The sequence below is a fragment of the Lolium perenne genome, chromosome 7 (assembly GCF_019359855.2).
Source record: "Lolium perenne isolate Kyuss_39 chromosome 7, Kyuss_2.0, whole genome shotgun sequence".
NCBI classification, from domain to species: domain Eukaryota; kingdom Viridiplantae; phylum Streptophyta; class Magnoliopsida; order Poales; family Poaceae; genus Lolium; species Lolium perenne.
The window spans coordinates 329,778,583-329,799,416 of record NC_067250.2 but is presented as its reverse complement, the minus strand read 5'-3'; the positions used below and the strand labels follow the sequence as shown (position 1 = coordinate 329,799,416).

The window sequence follows — 20,834 nt, the reverse complement described above, 5'->3', positions numbered from 1 at the left end:
CTATATGGGGAAAAAATTCTTAAGGGTACTTGAAGAAAATGCGTTTAGTGTACCTCTTCTCTTTAATAGGCTGGAGTGTGGTGGTGGTGGTCAGCTGGAGACTGAAATTTCTTGTCCTGCATTACTTGAAATACAAAAAATGTCTCTCCAGAGCTGTTCTTTGAGATATCTAGAAGATTTAACCGTATAGAATAATATTGATAGTGTGTTCCTCTGCAGTCAAATCGAGTTGGATGGATATATGTAGGCACCATTTCTAGAAACCAAACCAAGACTCACAAGGGTAACGGCACAAGATTGCATAAAGATGAAAAGCTACACCTCACCAACAGAAGCATACAGAAATATTAAGCTTTATTGTCAAAATCTCAGCTTGTATACAAGTAAGCTGGAAAGAACTGTGAAGCCTAGTATTACACCCCAATAGTTTAAAACTACAGTTTCTCTTGTGTGACCTTGGTCTTCCTTATTTGCTTCTTCTCTGCTTGGTTTAAATCGCTGCTCACGGCACTGCTGGGCTATCCACCTTGTAATTGTCCTCTCATGAACGACCAGTAGTTCCAAACAATCTGGTGATCTCAGTTCACAGGTACTGCTGGAGACGGTCAGAACCAGCAGTGTCTTGGCCACGCTGCCAGAGGCTCGGAGCGCACACAGTAGATCAGACCACACCTTCAGTCGGCCACACCTACCGCCGAACTCCACTCCTTCCAGAACAACAACAACAGCAAACTCTGAGTGGACGAGCGCTGGGTGATGACGGTAAGCCACAAAATCCGTACCGTACTGCAGACCTGACCGCACCACCCAGTTCTTCGATCTGAGATGCGCGTACGCCTTGTACATCTCTGGAAACGACTCCGACGCGGAGCACAGGTGATGCCACAGCTCCCCTTCGCTCAACCCCATCTCGCCCTCTGACTTGCTGACTGAGACGCACTTCAAAGCATGGCAAAGATAGAAGACCTCCTCGGCGCCCAGCTGGAACCAGTGTTCCTCTGCTCCAGCATTTTCCAAAGACCGGCCAAAGGCGGCACGGTTCAGAAGCGTAGCTTGCTGTGGGTTCACTGCAAGAACCGCGTCCCCGCCACGGCTAGATAAGGTGGCCAAGAGCGTAGAGCGTTTCAGCGAAGACTGCAGCTCGGCAACAATGCTTGACATGGGGCTAGCTGCTGCTAGAGCTGAGAAATCCTTGCCGTCCTTGCCCTTTTTCCATCTCGGACCCGCCATGTCCAGTAAGCTGAGAACACAACAACACAAGTGTTAAGATATGACCTAAGGCAAAAGACTAGAAACAGTACAAAGTAGTGTTAAACTTGTACTCGGCACTATTTTTAGCCGTGTTCAAAAAAGTCGGCCAATTAACCAGTTAACTCGCCGATTAATCCCTACTCGGAGGGTCACCGAGTAGCCAATTAACTGACAAATCGGTCGATTAATTGATTAACTGGCCGATTCGCCCATTAATCCCCAACCCACCAACTGACCGATAAGTTACCAGTTAACGATTTCCCCAACATTGATTAGGGACTTGGGGTGCGGGGCTAATATTGTGGTGCGCGGTATTGCAACGAACTGCGATGAGCTGGTCATGTGGGGCGGTGCAGGGACAGCAATTCGCCGTGCGTCCGGCCGAAAACTATCCAGCGATAATTACTAACGCCGAAGGGGAGAACGGATCACACCTAGGCTAGCATTGCCAAAAGAAGGCAAATTCGGCGTGAACTTTGGAACCTTTTTTTTTTTTTTTTTGCGAGAAAACCACTGATTGGATTAAAGCTCATAAATTACAGAGAGGAACAACACAAAGATAGAAATTACAGAACGGTCCTTCTGCAGGTCGATGTCGCCGGCGACGGAGCAGGACGTGCCGATGGCGCGCCGCCGCTGCATCTCCACACACGCCTTGGATTGGAAGATGTCCTCCTGCGGACGGGAAGTCGTCGGGCCTCGAACTCCGGAGAGCCTCCACCCTACTCCATCAGCAACACCTCCGAGCCCACCAACAGCAGCTTCAAGATCCACAACTGGATGCGCCGCCTCGCGATCCAGAGGAGGAAGAGACGCACGGCGCCCGACCGCTCCGAGGAGCCTCGAACGCCGACAAGGAGATCGCTCGACGGCCGAGCTCCACAGAGCCACACCGCCGGAGAGGGGAACGACCGCCTCAAAACACCAGGTCAACCGCGCGGCCACCTCCACCACGCCGCCAACCGAGGACCTCCGCGACCCTAGACTATGTACACGACGGGATCCGGTGTTTCCCCATCGTCCCGCCGCCGGAGCGGCTGCCGGACGGTGAGGAAACGACCGGATCGCCGCCGGCGAGCTGGCTCGGGAGGAGGGGTTCAGAAAATCGCCTTCACTGTAGCGGGGAAGGGATAAGGACCAAGGCTCCTATTAGTGCGCCATTATGCGTGAACTTTGGAACCTGATGCTTACCACCGCATCAGATCAGAGTAGATAATAAACACTAGGATGTAGTACATTCACATGCCGGCGTCTCGATTGACACATCCTACGCAGGTTTGGCAAAAAGAAAGAAATGGCGTGCATTTGGTGCCATTCGTGTAGTATTGCACAATAATACAGGGCCAAATCCAAATAGACCGAGCCCTAGTTTGGGGATTTGGGGTAGACAGGAATCGATGATGCCTCTGACAGAGAGCGCCACTGCCACTACACGAATCGTTCTAGGCAGTGCCGCCGGTCGTAGGGTGAGGGAGTGGAGGATTCTTGGGACGAACCTGGCGGCGGGGACGAGGCGGCAGCGAGCGTTGAGGGAGGCGGCGGAGCCTCCTTGGGGCACCGGCCCGAGGAAGGGGCGGGGAGGCGGCGATGTTCCGCAACTCGCGGGAGATCCAGGCGCCGGCGTCGCTCTCTCGCCTCGCCTTCCGGCCGGCGGTGGCTGCGGCGGCCGGCAGGGGAGTCCAGGGAGGGAAGACAGGCGCTAGGTCGTCCTGGATGCCTGAAAAGTGTACACCTTTTGGATCGGGCTAAGCGTCGTGATTTTCGGTCCAAAATTACGGGCCAGCGACCGACACCATCTCCGTCGTGTCGCTCGCGCAGACCTCTCAATCTCGCCGTCCACCCACACCTCCGCCGCCCAGACCTCTAGAGAGACGCCGCTTCTCCGGGACCTCGCCCCAGGTCCGGCGCTCCATTCTCGCCTCCAGCCGGGCCACCCCGACCTCGCTACCGTCCGGCGCTGTTGAGGTATGAGCCGTGCCCCAACCCACAACTCGCGCGCAACCCCCCAATCCTCAAGAATCCTCTTCTCCCCAATTCTGAAAAAAAAATCGCATCTTCCTCGTACAGGCAGCCGGAGGAAGGCTGCTGATGGTCGCCGCCGTCCGCGGGATGCATTGGTAGCACGACGCAGGTGAGACCAATTCTTCCATGTCCTGCACAGATTTGCAGCTGCAGGATTTTTGTTGCAACACGAACCAATCTTGCAGGACAGCCAGGTTATATAAAACGGTTTTGCTAAGTCTCAGTTGACTGAGAATTTCTTAAGTCTCAGTCACCCAAAAAAATGTACATGAGTTACACATTTCTGGCTGAAAAGTGCAATTGCACATTTGTGTCAGAAAAGTGCAATTCGTTCCAGTTGCATATTTTTTTGAACTGCAGTTGCACTTTTCTAAGGTGACTGAGACTCAGTCACACCTGAGACGTAGGCAAACCCTATATAAATCCATCTTGTGCTAAGTTCAGAAGATGTACTACTACTATATTTACTATAGGATTGGAGTAGATGTGGTCTGACAAGTAATCTCCCAGAATTTTTCTACTCCACACTACTAATTTCCGTAGCTGTGTTGCTCATGTAATCAACCCCAGCTCCCAAGATGGCCATGTGCTCATTTTCCAAGCAACCTGAAGAAACAAGATCAGAGAACTACATAAGAGGAAAGGACTGTTCAGGCCCTCATACAGGCCAGGTAAATCATACTGGTGGTAATATAACAAGCTGAAGGTTAAGTAGATTCATAGCACAAATCGTTCCTGAGACTTGTCTAGTTTATGCTGTACCAAAAATTCAATTACCTAGTGAAGCAATTAGTTCATAATCATACACTGAGGAATGCGGTTACATGCGTTGCACTTCTTTGCAATTGTTTCCCTCTGCCCATTGTCCTCGTCTGGTGCACATACATAGGCTGGGAGTTGCAAGTTCAGAACCTGGGCATACATAGTGTGTGTGCTATGTATCTGTCCCAAGTTCAGAACCTGGGCGACAACAACATGTATGCACAAAATACATGTATGCCTGGGTTCAAGATGATTCATTCATGTTTTTCTTGAGCTCGATCGGTACCTGAGTTTATTTTCATTTTACTGGTGTTTTTAAAGTGGAGAGACCATTTATCTTTTCGTCTTGTGAATAAGCATACATGATGGATGCTGGTAAAGAAAGAGCTTTTTTTTCTGCTGTTGATTTGATTATATTTTTCACTCCTTGTGTTTTTACCGGTGCTAGAACAATTCAATTGTTTTGCTAGCTGGGAGGTACAGAATTTTGATTCCGCTAAATGGACATGGACATATACTATTCAAATTATTTCTTCATGTCCTTATACTGCAAACGGTAGGCACCTGAATGTTACTTGGATACATACATGACTTTCAAAACATGACTTGGATTTGAGTGTCCGATTTGGGTGCCTTGTTGCTTTTTGTGGACTGCTTCTTCTTACTGTTGTTTTTCTCATTAGTGGCAAAGTTGGTATGTCAAATTAGGTTTCATCATCATCTGCTGACTATGCAACACTGATGATGTACGTTAAATCTGGGAAACCTATATTTTGGTTGCTTCCTTGCACTTGAGAGCCATTTCGTGCAGATCTTTATATTTATTATTGGTTTGCTTGTCAGGTATCTGAACAAGTGATTTCTGCCACTAAGTGTGCGCATTCTGTTTGTAGGAGGGAGCTGAACTGGAGGTGGCCAGGAGGTAGCCCAGCCCAGAATAACCATCCCATGGAGCGGCCCTGGTAGCCCAGCCAAACTGAGGAACAGACTAAGTCGGCCTGCCTAAAACCCACGTCTGTAGCCGCCGGAGCTGAGCGCCGCCCCCATTCCTCCGGCGCCGTCGCGATGGCATCCATCCTGCCCTGGCTGCTCCTTCGCTGCCGACAGACTCTGCAGCCCTCCGCCACGGCTCTATTCTACCTACGGTTCATTGCCTCGCCTCTTCACAACGGTCCAACCACCATCAGTCCCCCACGCCTCGGCGCACTGCCCGAGCGTTCCCGTGCGGCTGCTGGATTCGCGACAGCTGCGCGGATACAGTCCTCGGCGAGGCGCGGGAGCACGGCGGTGACGCTGGACACGGACGGCGGCTTCGCGCGCTTCTCGGTCGGAGACGAACTGCGCACGACGCAGCCGCAGGGGAAGAAGAAGAAGAAGATGTCGAAGAAGTCCAAGGTGAACCAGCTCAAGTGGTTCCGCCTCAAGGCCAAGAAGAAGATGAAGTCGCCCAACCCTGAGGTCCGGATCAGATACAAGCTCGACAAGGTTTCTCCCCTCCCTTCATCCTCAACATTCTTCAGATTGAATTGAGAGAAATGCCGAAATGCCGCATTGTAAATCTGCTGTTCTGAATGTGGATCCGGTCCAGGCGAAGAGGAAAGAGGAGTGGCTGATCGAGAAGCTCCGGAAGTACGAGGCGCCCTGGAGGGGTCCGGCGCCGGTCCATGACCCCGAGATTCTGACCGAGGAGGAGAGGTTTTACCTCAAGCGAACCGGGGAGAAGAAAAATAACTACGTCCCCGTCGGGAGGCGAGGGGTGTTCGGCGGCGTGGTCCTCAACATGCACCTCCACTGGAAGAGGCACGAGACCATGAAGGTGGTTTGCAAGCCCTGCCGGCCTGGCCAGGTGTACGAGTACGCCGAGGAGCTGGCCAGGCTCAGCAAGGGGACCGTCATCGATGTTAAACCGGATAATACGATTATCTTCTATCGTGGGAAAAATTATGTGCAACCGAAGGTTATGTCGCCTCCTGATACTCTGTCCAAGCAGAAGGTAATCATCACTACCGAAGCCAATTTTGCCATATTCATTTGATAGGTTCAGCTGATTGACATTTTTTATCCTGTACTACATAGGCCTTGGAGAAATATAGGTTTGAACAATCTCTTGAACATACCAGTAAATTTATTGAGCAACTGGAGAAGGAGCTTGAAGATTACCAGAAGCATGTTGAGTTATTTAAGAAGCGTGAGGGGGCTATTGCTGAGGAGATCAGTGACGGAGACGCTGATGTTGATGATCTCACATCTAGCTCAGATACTGAATGAATCGTCTTCTTGATCAGTTGGCACCTTGGCGCAGATCCTTTCACAATGGAGATTTGATATGATCTTGCTACCCTAAATTTCAGTGCATCTGGTTTGCCACCAAACATTCCCTATTTTTTGGTAGACAGGTGTGGCAAGCATTCGGTAGAGCCTCACCGCCTGTGACCGAGAGATCCCAGGTTCGAGTCGCGGTCTCCTCACATTGCACTTCATGAGGGTAAGGCTTGCAACTAACACCTTCCCCAGACCCCGCACAGTGCGGGAGCTCTCAGCATTGGGTACGTCCTTTTTTTTTTAGGTGTGGCAAGCATTCGGTCTTCTCTAGCATTGTACCCCACCTGTCATAGACTGAGCTCTAAGAGTCGCACTGAGAGATACTGAAGTTCAGAGTCAGCAGCATTTGAACGCAACATGAGCTTTGGATGCTCATAGCAGGCGAGATGAGTTGCGTTTGCATCTTTCATCAGAAATGAGCTTCCTTGGATTGTCAGTTATGAAAATCAAATTGCGTGTCTTCTGGAGAAGGATCTGCTCAAATATAAACATGTAAGATTTACCTAGCTCTCAATTAGATCATAGTAACATATGGAATTTTGATGCTTTTAGATCGAAATGTAGTATTCTAAGATTATTATTAGTTACTAATATAAAGTAATATTCTAGTCTTCACGTTGACCTTTTTTTTTCCTTATTTCTCTGTTCTCCAACTATGAAAAATTTGACGTGGCAACTCTTAAAGAGGGTTATTGTACATGCCCTGATTGCTTGTCAGGCGGTCCGCTCGATTGTCTGAGATATCATATTCTACCATAACCCACGCGTAACAATTTTGAGTGTAACTGAAGAAGCTAAAATATGGACGGACATTTGGTGCACATGGGCACCAGTGAAGCAACCCAACCTTGGATAGTTCTGAACAAATATAGTAGATATGATAATACCGAAAGCATGTCATCCTTCTCTAGCAAAAACATCATGGTTAATTATCTGGTCCAGAATTAGTATCTTGTAATTTATAAGGGAAATGCCATCATAGAGGTCTGTTAGTTAATGGTCAAATATCAGTTACATCCTCCACAAGTATGACTACTAAAAAAGGTAGGAGTCAACCCCTACAAGTTAATTATGTGAACTAATTCAGTGTTGACGATGATCTGTTGGCGAGTTCCTTGTCCGCATTGCTGATTCTGGTATTAAAGGCTTTCAGCTCCTCAATTTGACGATTTCTTACCTAGCAGCAGACACACACAATTATTTTAAGGTATAATTGAAAGAACTAATACTACACAATTTTTTTGAATATTCCTTTTGAGACAAGAATAAAGTTTTACATGTTTGATTGGTTAAAAATAGTTTAGATACAACAAAGCCACACGACATTGATACATTATAAGATCTGCCCTCACGGCAAGATGGATCTCAAATGTTTTGTGCCCCTACCCGAAAGGGTAGCATTTTTCTTAATAGCCGAGATGTCTACGGAGTTCAAAAGCCTTTCCATCATGCTTTGTGTTAACAGTCAAACGCAGAGAGTATTATGTGTTTGGTCACTAACAAACAGCGACATACAAAGACTCTCAAACTCTAGCTTCTCACACGACATTATTGAATATAACAATTCAATCTTGGTTAACACAACCATATATGTGTTAACCATGACTAGCAAACAGTTGAAGTATTTTGTGAAGACACTGGAAACACATACGTACCTCCCAATGGCCTCCTGGCTTTTCTTTTTCACCCTGTAGGCCAAGGAAATACAATCATACAAAAAAAATGAGTGTAATTAAAACCCAAGCAATCGATTTTTGAGAAGCTATAACTGTTGAGAAACTTGAACAATCACCTCGCCTTGGAGCGTCGGAATTGCACGATGGACTACGTACTGCGCGTCTACGACGCCAATCTGCTCTTCGGGATCCTGCCAATTTAAAAATATAACAAAATTCTTAAGTATTTATACATACTGTAGCATATTTTTCAAACGTATTTCAATAATTATTATAGACTCTGCTTACATCGACACATCTCCAGAAATGGGAGTCAATAGGCCATCCGTGAACGAGATCATTCTGCAATTAAAACCAATAACTCTTCATTTCAGATGCGACAATTAATAAATGCCAATCATGTGATAGCTAAAATTCCGACAAGTGTACGTATCTACCTGGATCATATGCCACACGCATCTCCAAGCATCCCTGGAGAAGACCGGCGCCATAACCTCCACGAATCTGCATCCATATGTAAATTCGATAGGTCATGACAAATAAAAGGTTCTAAAATCATCATTTTCAAACATAAAAAGATCGTAAATAAAAAAACAAGCTGGATGTGACTGAGCGAAGAATTCAATTAATTACCCGCTGCATGGCCGCTCGTGCACGTTCCAACAATGCTCACCCCCTGCATCTGTCCTGTTCATTCATAACAAACAACCAGAATTTCAGAGAGATCATCATTATCCAAAACATCAACTTCTCAATAACCATGATTTTGGTAGGTTACTTATGTGTGCACCTTCAGATTGTGCTAAAAAACTACAAATGTACTTTCATTATAGGTGCATCCTGCGTGCACGGCCGGCATGCTTACTTGTGCATTTCGCTGCTGTTCTTCTTGGCTGTGACGTCGTACATTGGTGCCACGTTGGTCGCATCCAGCCCCGGCTGCGAGATCTCGAGCCCGTGCTTCCTCACGATGTCAAGGTACCTACAACCATGCACAACCTGAACTTCATCATCCATCACCACAGAGAGATATTTGGAGCTCGGGGAAAGCATAGGAGGCATGTGGATCACATGGACATACGCCTCCGCATTGAAGTTGTCGACGCCAAGGTCCTCGTCCCACACGAAGACATACTCGTAGGGCGCCACAATGCTCGGGTGCAGGAACCTCTTGGCGAACCACCTTTTTATTTAGGTAAAAATCTGAAGATTGTCAGCGCATTTGTTTGCAGTTTAGAATTCAGATATATTTCGGGCACCAGTGGAATTTCTATAATTTTTTTGTTTTTCAGTTCGGCCAGAGGACTGAAGTTTCCAACTGAACTTGGCTGAAATCCAACCCATGTTTGAGCACACTTGACAGAGTCTGGATTCTAATTGAATTTGGCTGGAATAGATGTGTTATGTTTACCATTTGGTCTGCTTCCTCGCACTGATATGGGTGACCTCGCGAGACCACTCAAATTCATCCCACTCCGTCGTGTGACCATCGTAGTGGAACAACACGATGTCGAAGTTGTCGGAGAACTGTATATATTGTGCGCACACACACGTGCCATTTGAGTACCATGGAATTAACATTTAGAAACATTTCAAACTTGACCAAATCTCATGTTGGTAGTTCTTTACCTTATGAACGGTCGCGTTGATATTGGCTCGCTCGTCGTACCCTACCGCGAGGGCCAGGAGGTACTTGCGAGTTGGGCTGTCCTGCACATCACATCACAGACACTGGAACAAGTCACACTCGGAAATCAAATTAACCATGAAATTAAGATGAAATGAAATAAGATCCATATTCAGAGTGAACTGCAATGTCATGCATGAATTCAGTCAGTCAGATTCGGACTTCAGATAAGGAAATAGCATGCAGACGGTACATCTTTTGGGGATCCCCAGAGCCGTCGCAGGTGAAGGTCCGTCTCCGAGACCACGATCCCCGGCGGCAGCCTCCTCTCCGCACCGGCTTCAGGGTTCATTGTCACAACCTCTGCACTCTACAAATTACCAATGGATTGTTAATTTCATGCAAACGCTGACCATTTTAGCTGTGAAGAAACCTGAACCATTCTCAAAGTTGAGAAATTTACCCCTGAGCTGGTGGCGTTTGTGGCAGGAATCCGATTTGAGGTGCTACTACTGGTGATGTTTCTGCCGAGTGGTGCCCAAAATCTGCCCAGCGAGCCGATGTCGCCGAAGCTGCAGTTGGCGGCGGCGCCAGTACTGCTGCTGCTCCAAGTCAGTATACCACACTGAAGCTGCAGGCATGTACATCAATCTTAGTAGCTCAGAGAACTTCAAATCAATCTTAGCTGATGGTGTGAAATCAAAATTAATACTATACTACCAAACTGATGTTTTGTTTACCTTTGGCGTGATTGCTGCAGGAACAGAGATGCCGAGGAAGAACCCGAACGCCGCCGCGAATAACACCGTCAGAGCTGGGCCAATTGCTTTTTTCTTCATCCTCGCTCACAGCTCACTGGCTCACCCACTCACTCACTCACTCACTGACTCACTCTACGTAGGTCTGTCTGATGTGAAGTAGGAGAAGAGCTAGCTGTCATAGGTTGTGATGGAGAAGAAGACTAATTTTTTCTATGTGGAGAAAGGAGATGAGGAGCTTAATTAGCTTAACTAGTCCTAATTTGCGTCGGTCATAGAGAGGCGTAAGTTTGACTTCTTACACCCATTAACTGCACATAGTAGTACATTGTTTCATTCGAGTAAGGAAACAACATTTTTCAATTGGATAGAATGGAAGCAAATCGAGAAGTTTGCTGGAAGAGACCGGTCAACGTGCTCTCCTCTTGTGCGTTGGGATTGGCCTCGGACTTATCTAATACTAGTTATAATAGTAATTTTAGCTGTTCATTTGAATTACACTTGTGATTTTATATGAGTACTACAAACACGATACTAAAGCGCACCTAAGGTTCTACTACCTCCATCCCAAGACTTAAGTTTTATATTTCTTTCAGAAAGTCAAACGAAGTTAAGTTTGATCAAACTTTTAGAAGAATTTATGAATAAATATAATATTTTCTAGGTACCATATGAAAATATATTTCATTATCTATCTAATGATATTGATGTTGTACTTTTCATGTTAATGATATTTGATAAAAACTTAGTCAGACTTAACATAGTTTGACTTTCTGAAAAAAATATAGGGCTTAAGCATTGGGATGGAGGCAGTAGTATAGTAATACTCTTGAGCTTTTTCCATTTTGAGAAATTAGTGTTTTTAGGGTGTTTCGAGAAATTAATGAAAAATGTGAAGACGCCTTACTGGTCTGACTCAGTTGACATTAGTCCATCTGACCCATAACTCACTGTTATAAATTGGGCTTGGCTCAGTCTGTTGTGTTTTCAAGGACCTTGACGGCCCTTTTACGCTATAAAATGGGCTGTACCAAAATCACAGTTCTTCGTGTGTTCGTATTTCTTGTTTCTCACCACTATCAAAATGAGCTAGTATATTAATAATCAAAATGACATGTACCAAAGCCACAACTGCTTTTGTGTTTCCCTGGAACTCGGAAGCTACGACTGTTTTGTTTTTGAATTGTGGAAGCTACAAATGTCCATTCTTTGTTTACTGGTTGTTGATCTCCCCGTTGCTATTTAATTTTATTTCGTTGGGCATGTGGATCCATTTGTTACTATGTATTGATCGAGGACATGGTGTTTCTGCATCATGTGTATGTGCACCTTTTATTTGAAATGCATTTTAAATATAAAAAGTTGTCTCGTGTATATCTTAATATGTTACATGCTCATAAAGTTGTTTCAGCAAAAACCAACATATTTTGTGCCGTGTGTAAAAAAGACAAATTTTGGGCATACAAAATATCGGTTTTATGTGAAACATTACGTGCGCACATAGAACATGTCTCTCCACATACAAATACAATTTTCTATTTTTTTAGCTTTTAAAAGTATGTTTTATATATACAAGATGCACATACATCCGGGATCAGTTTTAAGTTTTTGGTTGATCAAGCATTATTTTATTTTGATGCTAACTTTTGGCCGTTGTTAATATGCTAATTGTGATGGTCGATCAGTTCCATCAGGTTTGGCTATCTCTACTCTTGAAGCGGAAGCTATGAATGACTTGTGTAACACCTCTCGGTAATTGCAATAAGGGAAAATTTGCTTTGGGACACTGTTATTTTCCGGTCTTTGCTAAAACACACCCTCGGATGGCGTCTTTGCTAAGTACCATTACAATTTTACATACGTTTGCCAGAACACACTATATGGCCTAAAACGGACTTTTTTTTGTTTACAATAATTTTCTATGCCGGTTTGGATTGGTTTTTTGGGAGTTAATTTTTTTGCCCGGTCTTCTAACGCAAAAGATGGATTTTTCTTTGTCAGTTCGTATTCCAAAAAGATAATTGGTCAGGGTAATCTAAATTATTAGATCGCATCATCAATACTGATTGATATAACTACTGAATACTGATCAAGACACAAACGTGAGGCACCATGAAATGTCTCTGGATCAAATTCAGAATTTCTTACTACTGATGAATAATATCATCGGGCTACCTACAGCCATGGACGTGAGCTAATACTAAATCACCCTTCGGCTACAGAGGCCCTGCCGCCATCCATGGCCGCCGACAGATCGTTGTTCAGCGAGGGCGTTGGCGAGAGCGGCTGAGGGCGCGGATGCAAGGCTTCATCCCCTGCTGTCGCTTGGCACCTACGGAAGAAAACCAAATCAGATATTCAGATTGGTTTGGTTTTCAGTTTCTCTATATTAGAAGGAAAACCGATTTGATTATGTATAATATAGTAAGTTTTTGATGCAAATAATAAATATTTCCGTTTTGGGTATCCAATGTGCTTTGGCAAACCTACCTCAAAACTATAATGGTATTTGCCACAATGACCGAAAATAACGGTGTCCCGCAGCAAATTTTCCCTTGCAATAAAGCCACCGCACAATAACTCTCTTTTGCATGGTTAGATCATTAATTCAAGGGGGTGAGTTCGTGATCCTTGGTAGGTCGTCTCCATCCCACCTCGACCGGCATTTCAGTAAAAAGAACATCGTGCGGCCACCACCGTACCTAGGATACCTACTATGCCTGACATGTCCTTATCTAGCCCACGCGTGCCATCGGATCGGTTCCATCGCCTCCATCGACACCACATACGCCACGTAGGAAGATGTCGAGGCGCGACAATTGGGAGGCTGGCTAATGCCACTATGGCTTTGGCCGGAATCATTTCATGGTGTTGCATGTGCACGAGCTCGCGTAGCGGGTATCCTAGCCCTACCGCTAGCCACGCCCAAGCTATGAAATTTGGCCTTTGTTTTTCTTCAAATTTCATTATATTCAAACTGATTTTATAATTTTGGACTTTCTTTGAATTTAAATGTTTTTAGAAAATTATAAATAAATGGATGGTCTGTTTGGGACATGCGTCCACATCGGCCAGGACCCGTATCCAAACGCCACCAAACAGACAATATTTGAGGGCATGTGATGCTTTTAAACGACACACGGCACGGACGGTTTACAGGTTGATAGGATGGTGTGCGATTCTGATCATGACCCTGACCTGACGCACAAGCACGCATATGTGCATGCCCTGCTCTGCAGACATTCACGACATTGTCTCCGTGATCAATTATTCAGTGCTTCTAATATTTTTGTTCTGATCTGAAAACTATGCTTCAGTGTTCTGTTCTGTTCTGATCTGAATATTCCGCTTTAATTTTGTAAACTCCCGGGCCAAGCTTCCCCTAATCACCATCCGTTGTAGTGTCTGTTTAATCGGCAGGGTAGAAAAAAAGTAGTAACAAGAAAGGATTGTAATGGCATGCGTTTACAGGAATTCGTATGAACCAAATTGTTTGATTTCAGCACAGAAAAAGCTAAGAACTCTCAAAAGGAGATATAGTGGATGTTTGATATGTTAGATTTCTTATATAATCTAGTACTCCCTCCGATTCATATTAGTTGACCAAACTTTATCTAGATATAGATTGTATCTAGTTAATAAACACATCTAAATACATTAAGTTGAGTCAACTAATGATCAAGAGGCAGTTCTAAAACCCATCTAGGGTTTCGTCCCTCTCGTTGGCGACGCTGCCTGTCCGATCCGCCTTCGGTGGCCTTGGGGCCTTGGAAGTGTGGCGAACCGCGGCCTCTCGCCGGTGGAAAGGTTCCAGTTCTTCGTTTAGTTTGTTTTCAGTGGCTTCCTCGGGATGGTGAGGCCGTGGCTACTTCCTGTCCTCCCCACATATCCTCGCTCCAGTGGTGCATCTAGCATCGGCGAAGGACGCGTGGAGTTGTGTGTCCCGCGAATCTCCTATGATCCGGTCGTCTTTCGTGTTCGATTGTGTGGTTTCAGGTTAGTCTCTTCCGATCTACGGTTTTTATTATTGGCGATGGTTGTTGCTCTAGTGCGCTGGTTCTTAGGGGCCTTAGTGTAACACCCCAAATTTCAATAAAAAGAAAGTTAGAGAATTCCAGAAAGCAAAATGTCAAACCAACAAAAACTTTTTAATTTGCATATAGTACCATGCATAGGACCTGTGCATTTGAGTGATATGACATGATGATTGTTATTACTTGTATTTGATATGCTCTAAAACCTTAATGTGATCATATTAAGATCACCAACCAAATAAATCAAAGAAGGAGAAAATCCATTAATTGAAAAACCCTAAAAACCCTCACATATGCCCTATGGCATTTTTATAAATTTTGACCCTAGACCTATTTGGTCTTCACCAATAGTTGAGTAATGTTATTAAACACTTATTACAACTTTTGGAATCAAAGAATCACAATTCAAATGAAATTCAAACACAAAACTAGCTCACATATGATAATGGTCAAAATTGACAATTATAGTCTGATCAGCACTTTGAGCCATTGCCATTCAATTTTCCCAAACCAACTCTTGCTAACTCTTTGCACCATTTCAAAGTCAACATCAAGGTGAACAACTTTGGTAAAGATCACCATGCCAAAATTATTCTTGATCAAGAGCTATGCTCATCCAAAGTCTTAACTTTTTAACATATGCAACATTCTCCACTTAGCCATTTTTGCCAATTCTTGAATTCTAATTTTTCCACCACCACCTCAAATCACCTCTGGTCAAATACAACTTGTATCAACACTCACATTTCAAAAAGATTCACCTTTTGAATTATTTCAAATTTAGATATTTTTCCAAATTACAAAATCGGGCACTATTTGCAACTATTGCAAATAGTGAATGTATTACACCTAAACTACCCTAACCTACACCATTGTGTCTCCTGGTCCCCTCTAACCCTAAATGGTGCATAGTAATGCTAAGGAGAGGAGGAGAGCAGCTAGGGCATGGCCATGCCGGCCATGTCGCCGAGCCCGACGACCTCCCCTCTCTCCCCTTGCTTCCCTGCCATGGCCACCTCGCCACAGCACGCCAACGCATCGCCTAGCCTCGCCTAGCATCGCCATGGTCAACGAGAACGACGACAACGGCCGGAGAACGCGCGCCCAGCACACGCCCTGGACGCCGCTCGCGTCGCGCATGCACGCCACGGACACGCCCAGTACACGCGCCGCGCCATCACCTCGCTCTCGCCCTGGACCCGCTCTCGACGCCTTGAGCACCACCACGACACCTGGACGCCGCCAGACACCCGTCAAACCACGACCCGCGCCCACCGCCGCCGGAGGAGGAAACCCTGCTCCGCCGCGGGCGCAACAGACCTGGAAGCAATGCGACACAACCAGGCCCTCCCCGACCAAGCTGTCGCCGCCATTCGCCTCGCCTGGACACGTAGAACACCTCTACACCCTCGCCTAGCTCGACCAGCCGCCGGAGAAGCCGCGCCATGGTCGCCCGCATCACTGCCCCGCCACCCTCTCTCAATCCTATAAATAGCACGTTCCCTGGAAGCAACGGAGCACACCCCCGCACTCACCACCCTTCACTGCCTCTCCACCACTCCACCACTCACCCAATCATCGCCGGAGCTGCTCCAATTTGAAGATCGACGCCGCCAGTACCCGGAGGTCGCCGCCGTCGATTGGAGCTGTTCCAGGAGGAGCCGCCGGTACCAGGAGCTCCGCCGTCGTCCACAACTTCACCACGCATACTGCCATCCCTCGCTGGAGCACTGGTTAGCCCGCCGACCCCCTACTTCCGTCGCCGCATCGTCGGGTTCTCGTCGAAGACGACGATGAACCACGGCCGTAGATCCTCGATCTAATCCAACGCCCCAGACTCGCCCATACCGTTTCGGGTTTAAACACCCACTGACGGGTGGCCCCCACTGTCAGGCAGCCCGCGCGGCACTTGACCGTGGCTGGGCTGGCCTTGGGCCTGTTTAAATGATTTGGCCTAGTAGTTTTTCCCGCCGGCCTTTTTATTTCAAATCCGGTTTAATAAATTACAAATGAATTTCAATACTGCTGTCCCTTTGAAATTCAATAGATTTAAATTGGCTAAACCAAATTGGATGAACTTGATATTGTTGGAAAGCTAGAGAAATTATCTACAACATGCCACTGGTCCCATGACCAGATTCTTTGTAGAATTAATGTGATAAAAATAACAAGGCAGAGACTTTTCCCTATTCAAATAATTCTTAAAAATCAACCAAAATAGATATTAAGTTAATTCCAACTCTAATAGCTCACATTTGACTTACACTAACTGTTTCTGCAATAAAATGGTGTGGTCACTTTGTATGATCATGCCATAGTTTAATGAATGGATACTATGGCTAGTTTAACTAGTTGATATTGTCCAAAACTATTAAAGTAAATTATGTGGAGTCTTATACTTCATTTAAACTTGTCTCACATGAGTTCATGAGATGTTTGGACCCCTGGTCCCAAACTCTCTTATATGAATTACTTGAGATTTAAATCATATGTAGTGTTATTAAATGATATAGGGTGATCTACCTCATTTAAATCATTTTCCTAAATGATGATGATGAACATGTGACTTAGGTCAATATGAGTCCATCTATGATTGTTTGAGAAATTAAATCTTAAGAAGATTTCAATGAGAGGAAATTATTTCTCAAGAACCCTATGGAAACTATCATTTACATATTAAATAAAAAGAAGTGAATTCTACTTAAACAACACAACCCATGCACCCTAAGTAGATTATTTTGTGTGCATAGAATAGTTTGTGTGTTTATATGTGATGTATGGAATAGCCATTGAATTAGTGAGTAATTATACTCGTATTCAAATTTAGATGGTAGCACCGGAGAGTACACCGAAGAAGAAGGTTGCTACCAAGAGGAGGAGGAGGAACAGTTTGAGAACTACCAAGGCAAGCTATTATTCTTGCAAAGTGCAAAGCCCCTTGGGGCAAGGCACCATGATTCTTACCTTTTCTTATATGAGCCTATCCCAAGTTTTTACTTGTTTTCTAAATGAGTTACTTTTATAGTTAACTTTGGTCAAAGTACAAGTTGGTTACTAGAGTAGTGAAGTTGACCTAAATCAAGCAAAGCAAGATAGCACCCCTCATGATTTAGAGCTAGTGCTAATGAAATAAAACTTGACTACTCTAGATGGGAACAATGTGAATTTGAAATGAATTTTGAAACCTTGGAATGAAGATGCATTCCATTGAATGATTTTTGAAGGTGAATATGACCAAGAGAAGATGGTGATTTTTGATAAACAATGATGCTGGTTTGAATGCGATACCTTTCCAATTATTAAGTACCCCCACAATACCTGATTATGGGTAGGGCTTAACTGGAAGTTTATGCATCTTAGTATGGGTTCCCTCTGAACACACGTCATAGGGGTTACGCTTGAGGCTGCCTCCGTTGTTGAGAAATGATGTGAAATTGAGGTGAATTGTACGGCCAAGCCCTGTGCAGTTCCCAGGTTGACAGTTGGTCTTCACTGGGAGGCCAAGCTCATGGGGAGAGGTGCTCATACTAGGATTCGTAAGTGAAAGGTTATGGTTGATGATCCGCGTACTGTGTTACGATGATTCGGGGTAATCCCGACGGATGAAATCAAATGTTGTGGCACAAGTGTGCAACCTCTGCAGAGTGTAAACCTATTCGAATAGCCGCGTCCACGGTTACGGACGGTTGGAAAGGCCATACAGTTTCCGATGTCATATCTTTGAAAATGATGTTGAAAGGTGATGGTGAAATGACTTGTGGTGAATTGAATTGAAATCACCACTGGAATGATGGGAATGACACTAATGTTCCCACTTGAGTTAGTTAGCACTTGAATAAGCTTTTCTCAGATATTGTGAACTAAAACTAGCTTTCTGCAAATAAACTAGAGCTTAGCAAACCATACTAGAATGTCTAGCACTTACATTAGTATTAGTTTGCGAGTACTTGAAATACTCACGGCTTTGTCCCTGGCTATTCAAATGGCCAGAGTATGAAGATGAACAAGGAGATGACCAACAGGATGCCTACGACAACTAGGAGTCTTCCGACGTCAAGCGTTGACCTGTGGACTAGAGAGTCCTTGTATCTTACGCTTCCGCTATGTTAAACTATGAACTTGTGTTTGTTCGTTGATCAATAGATCAACTATTCGTGTAATATGGATCATGTGATTCCAAATTTGTAAGACGTATGGTTTGTAATGAATGATGACTGTGATACTTAACTATTATGCCTCGCAACAACAATATTCCTGGGATTGCGATGTATGACATAATAGGCATCCGGACTTAAAAATCCGGGTGTTGACACTTAGCACGACGACTTCCCGTCTGTCTACTACAACAAGCTCTAGTACGACAAGCTTTGTCTGGCTCCGGTGATGGAGGGGCGAGAACGGTGGCACCCCTCCGGCTCGCGCTAGTGTTGGTAGTCATCGCTAGGTGGTCCAATGACCTATTTGTAATTTCTATTACTTTTATGCATCTTTGTACTGCTTATTAATAGATCGGTGGAATTTTCGCAAAAACAAAAAAGTTGAGTTAACTAATTCGAATCGGAGGAAGTACAAATGATTGCTTGGAAAATTCCTATAGAAATTAATCCTACAAATGAAAAAAACCATCATGATAAATTTCTCATAAAATTTAACCCTATAAGTTTTCTATAACAATTCTTTGCACCAAATAGGCTCTTAATTTTCAAACAACTACGTACCACCAAAATATCGAAGCCACAAGAACATATTGCATACTGAATATCGAGGTCGGCAGCTATCCGACTGTGGACACAAAAGCATGGCATCCGAATGTGTGCGGCGCTCAACTAGCGTACTTGCATCTCTACGCCTTGAATTTTCTGCATGGCCCGCCCAATCGTCCACACGCACGCATACACCATATATACTCTCGATTGGGCACCCAATCAGTCACGCAATCGCCACTTATATTTCCGACAGTAGCTTCTTCACATCAGACACTGGGGCAAGTCGTTTGCCATCATTGTATGGATATGGGAGCAGCTGACAGCGCCGGATTGACCGGGACTGGATGCGTTTCCAGTCACTATTATGGAATAATAACACTTTGGCGACAACAATAATAATAATGTCATTTTCACAGCACAAAATACAAACATACTATGTACATGACAGGTGTGCCTGGGTTGCTTTCAGTCGATCGATCCGATCGCTATGTAGATGAATCTCGATTACCCATCTAGGTACTAGTATTAGTCAAATGAAAGATTGTGCAAACATGCCGGAAATGTACTTTTGAGCCCATCTACATATGCTTCCTTTACCTAAAAATAAATTTCAAAATGTTAAAATTCTGAATTTTTTGGCTCGTATATCACAATGTTCTATATGCTCAGTTAAAGTTCAATAAAAAATGACATTTTTCATGGCATGTGTAAACAGGAAAAAAATCGTGACCCCAAAATCCTATTTTAGCACTGAATTTCGTCCTTTTTCATATGCCACATAAAAATTCAGTTTTCTTGAAACATCTTTGTGAGGACGTAGGATATGATAATGTGCACCGAACATTTTTTTTGAATACTTTAGCATTTATTATTATGTTGAAAATGCATTTTAAACAAAAGGAAGCATATGCACCCAAGAGATAAAGCCATGTCCCAAGGGATATTTATTTCGGCTCAAGGGTGCATATGAACTCGTTATGTGAAAACATATTTTAAAATATTAGAAAATTTTAAAATAAAATCTCACATGTACATATAGACATTCTATGTTCGCACACAAGTTTTCGGGAAAACACACATTTTTTTATGTCTCATGGAAAAAAAGACAAATTTTAATGTTCAAAACATGACTCATTTTTTATCTATTTATATAGACCACATAAAATGTTTGTTTCCACCGAAAACTTGTGTGCGAATATAAAATGTCCATATGTACACGCGGAATTTTATCTCAGATTTTTTTTGACATTTTTAAGTTTTGTTTTTTTTGCATTTTATAAAATAGGTTCATATGCACCTATGTGCGAAAACACCACCTCCCATGTATCCAGTACTTACATAGCTTAGCTCCCAAACTTTGACAGTTCCTTTCCAATCGACGACAGTTTGTAGTGCTAGAAGTGGTGCAAACAATAGAAAGAAAAGGAAGTTTCTTTGCTTTCCGAACTCCTAGCTTGTTTTTCTCCGCACGCATTATTACGCCATGCCTGCGAGCATGCACAAATTCGCTGGATACTAGATGAAGAAGTTATATTAGTTTTCTTTAGTAGATTAATTTTTGGAATGTGGGTAAGACAAGAACGGCATGAAGCGTGGCATCGGTGAAGCCGAGATTTGGATTGAGATGGGTGTGGCAAACTCGCGACATAGCGTAATTGCAGCAATATAGTGCAGGC

At 44.4% G+C, this 20,834-nt stretch overlaps 3 protein-coding genes and 1 long non-coding RNA gene across 7 annotated transcripts; 1 reads left to right on the top strand and 3 right to left on the bottom strand.

The window, feature by feature from the left end:
- Positions 1 to 275: 275 nt before the first annotated feature.
- On the bottom strand, positions 276 to 2,881 carry LOC127312785 (probable tRNA-splicing endonuclease subunit Sen2). Its single transcript, XM_051343335.2, has 2 exons — positions 2,748 to 2,881; positions 276 to 1,240 (listed from the first exon to the last, which is right to left on the bottom strand). The coding sequence occupies exon 2, from the start codon at positions 1,228 to 1,230 to the stop codon at positions 361 to 363; it is 870 nt and encodes a 289-aa protein (XP_051199295.2). The 5' UTR covers positions 1,231 to 1,240; positions 2,748 to 2,881; the 3' UTR covers positions 276 to 360.
- Positions 2,882 to 3,077: 196 nt separating this feature from the next.
- On the top strand, positions 3,078 to 6,968 carry LOC127313757 (uncharacterized CRM domain-containing protein At3g25440, chloroplastic). 4 transcript variants are annotated; one of them, XR_007859197.2, is made up of 7 exons: positions 3,078 to 3,216; positions 3,319 to 3,382; positions 3,844 to 3,944; positions 4,929 to 5,520; positions 5,624 to 6,028; positions 6,112 to 6,431; positions 6,602 to 6,968. XR_007859197.2 is itself a non-coding variant. In XM_051344223.2 (6 exons), exons 4-6 carry the CDS (start codon positions 5,101 to 5,103, stop codon positions 6,301 to 6,303), a joined length of 1,017 nt encoding a protein of 338 aa, XP_051200183.1. In that variant the 5' UTR covers positions 3,078 to 3,216; positions 3,319 to 3,382; positions 3,844 to 3,944; positions 4,929 to 5,100; the 3' UTR covers positions 6,304 to 6,968. The 4 variants fall into 4 exon arrangements, 3 of the variants coding, with proteins under 3 accessions (XP_051200183.1, XP_051200186.1, XP_051200185.1); XM_051344223.2 differs by having other exon boundaries at positions 6,112 to 6,968; XM_051344226.2 differs by having other exon boundaries at positions 3,844 to 3,957; positions 6,112 to 6,968.
- Positions 6,969 to 7,260: 292 nt separating this feature from the next.
- On the bottom strand, positions 7,261 to 10,780 carry LOC127313756 (uncharacterized). The gene is made up of 13 exons (XM_051344222.2): positions 10,401 to 10,780; positions 10,124 to 10,291; positions 9,914 to 10,030; positions 9,663 to 9,743; positions 9,445 to 9,560; positions 9,115 to 9,216; positions 8,899 to 9,015; positions 8,667 to 8,720; positions 8,471 to 8,537; positions 8,322 to 8,375; positions 8,150 to 8,224; positions 8,013 to 8,045; positions 7,261 to 7,534 (listed from the first exon to the last, which is right to left on the bottom strand). The coding sequence occupies exons 1-13, from the start codon at positions 10,497 to 10,499 to the stop codon at positions 7,436 to 7,438; spliced, it is 1,182 nt and encodes a 393-aa protein (XP_051200182.1). The 5' UTR covers positions 10,500 to 10,780; the 3' UTR covers positions 7,261 to 7,435.
- Positions 10,781 to 12,484: 1,704 nt separating this feature from the next.
- Positions 12,485 to 19,328, bottom strand: LOC127312435 (uncharacterized). The gene is made up of 2 exons (XR_007858354.1): positions 19,171 to 19,328; positions 12,485 to 12,750 (listed from the first exon to the last, which is right to left on the bottom strand). It is a non-coding gene; the product is annotated as an uncharacterized lncRNA (long non-coding RNA).
- Positions 19,329 to 20,834: the final 1,506 nt, after the last annotated feature.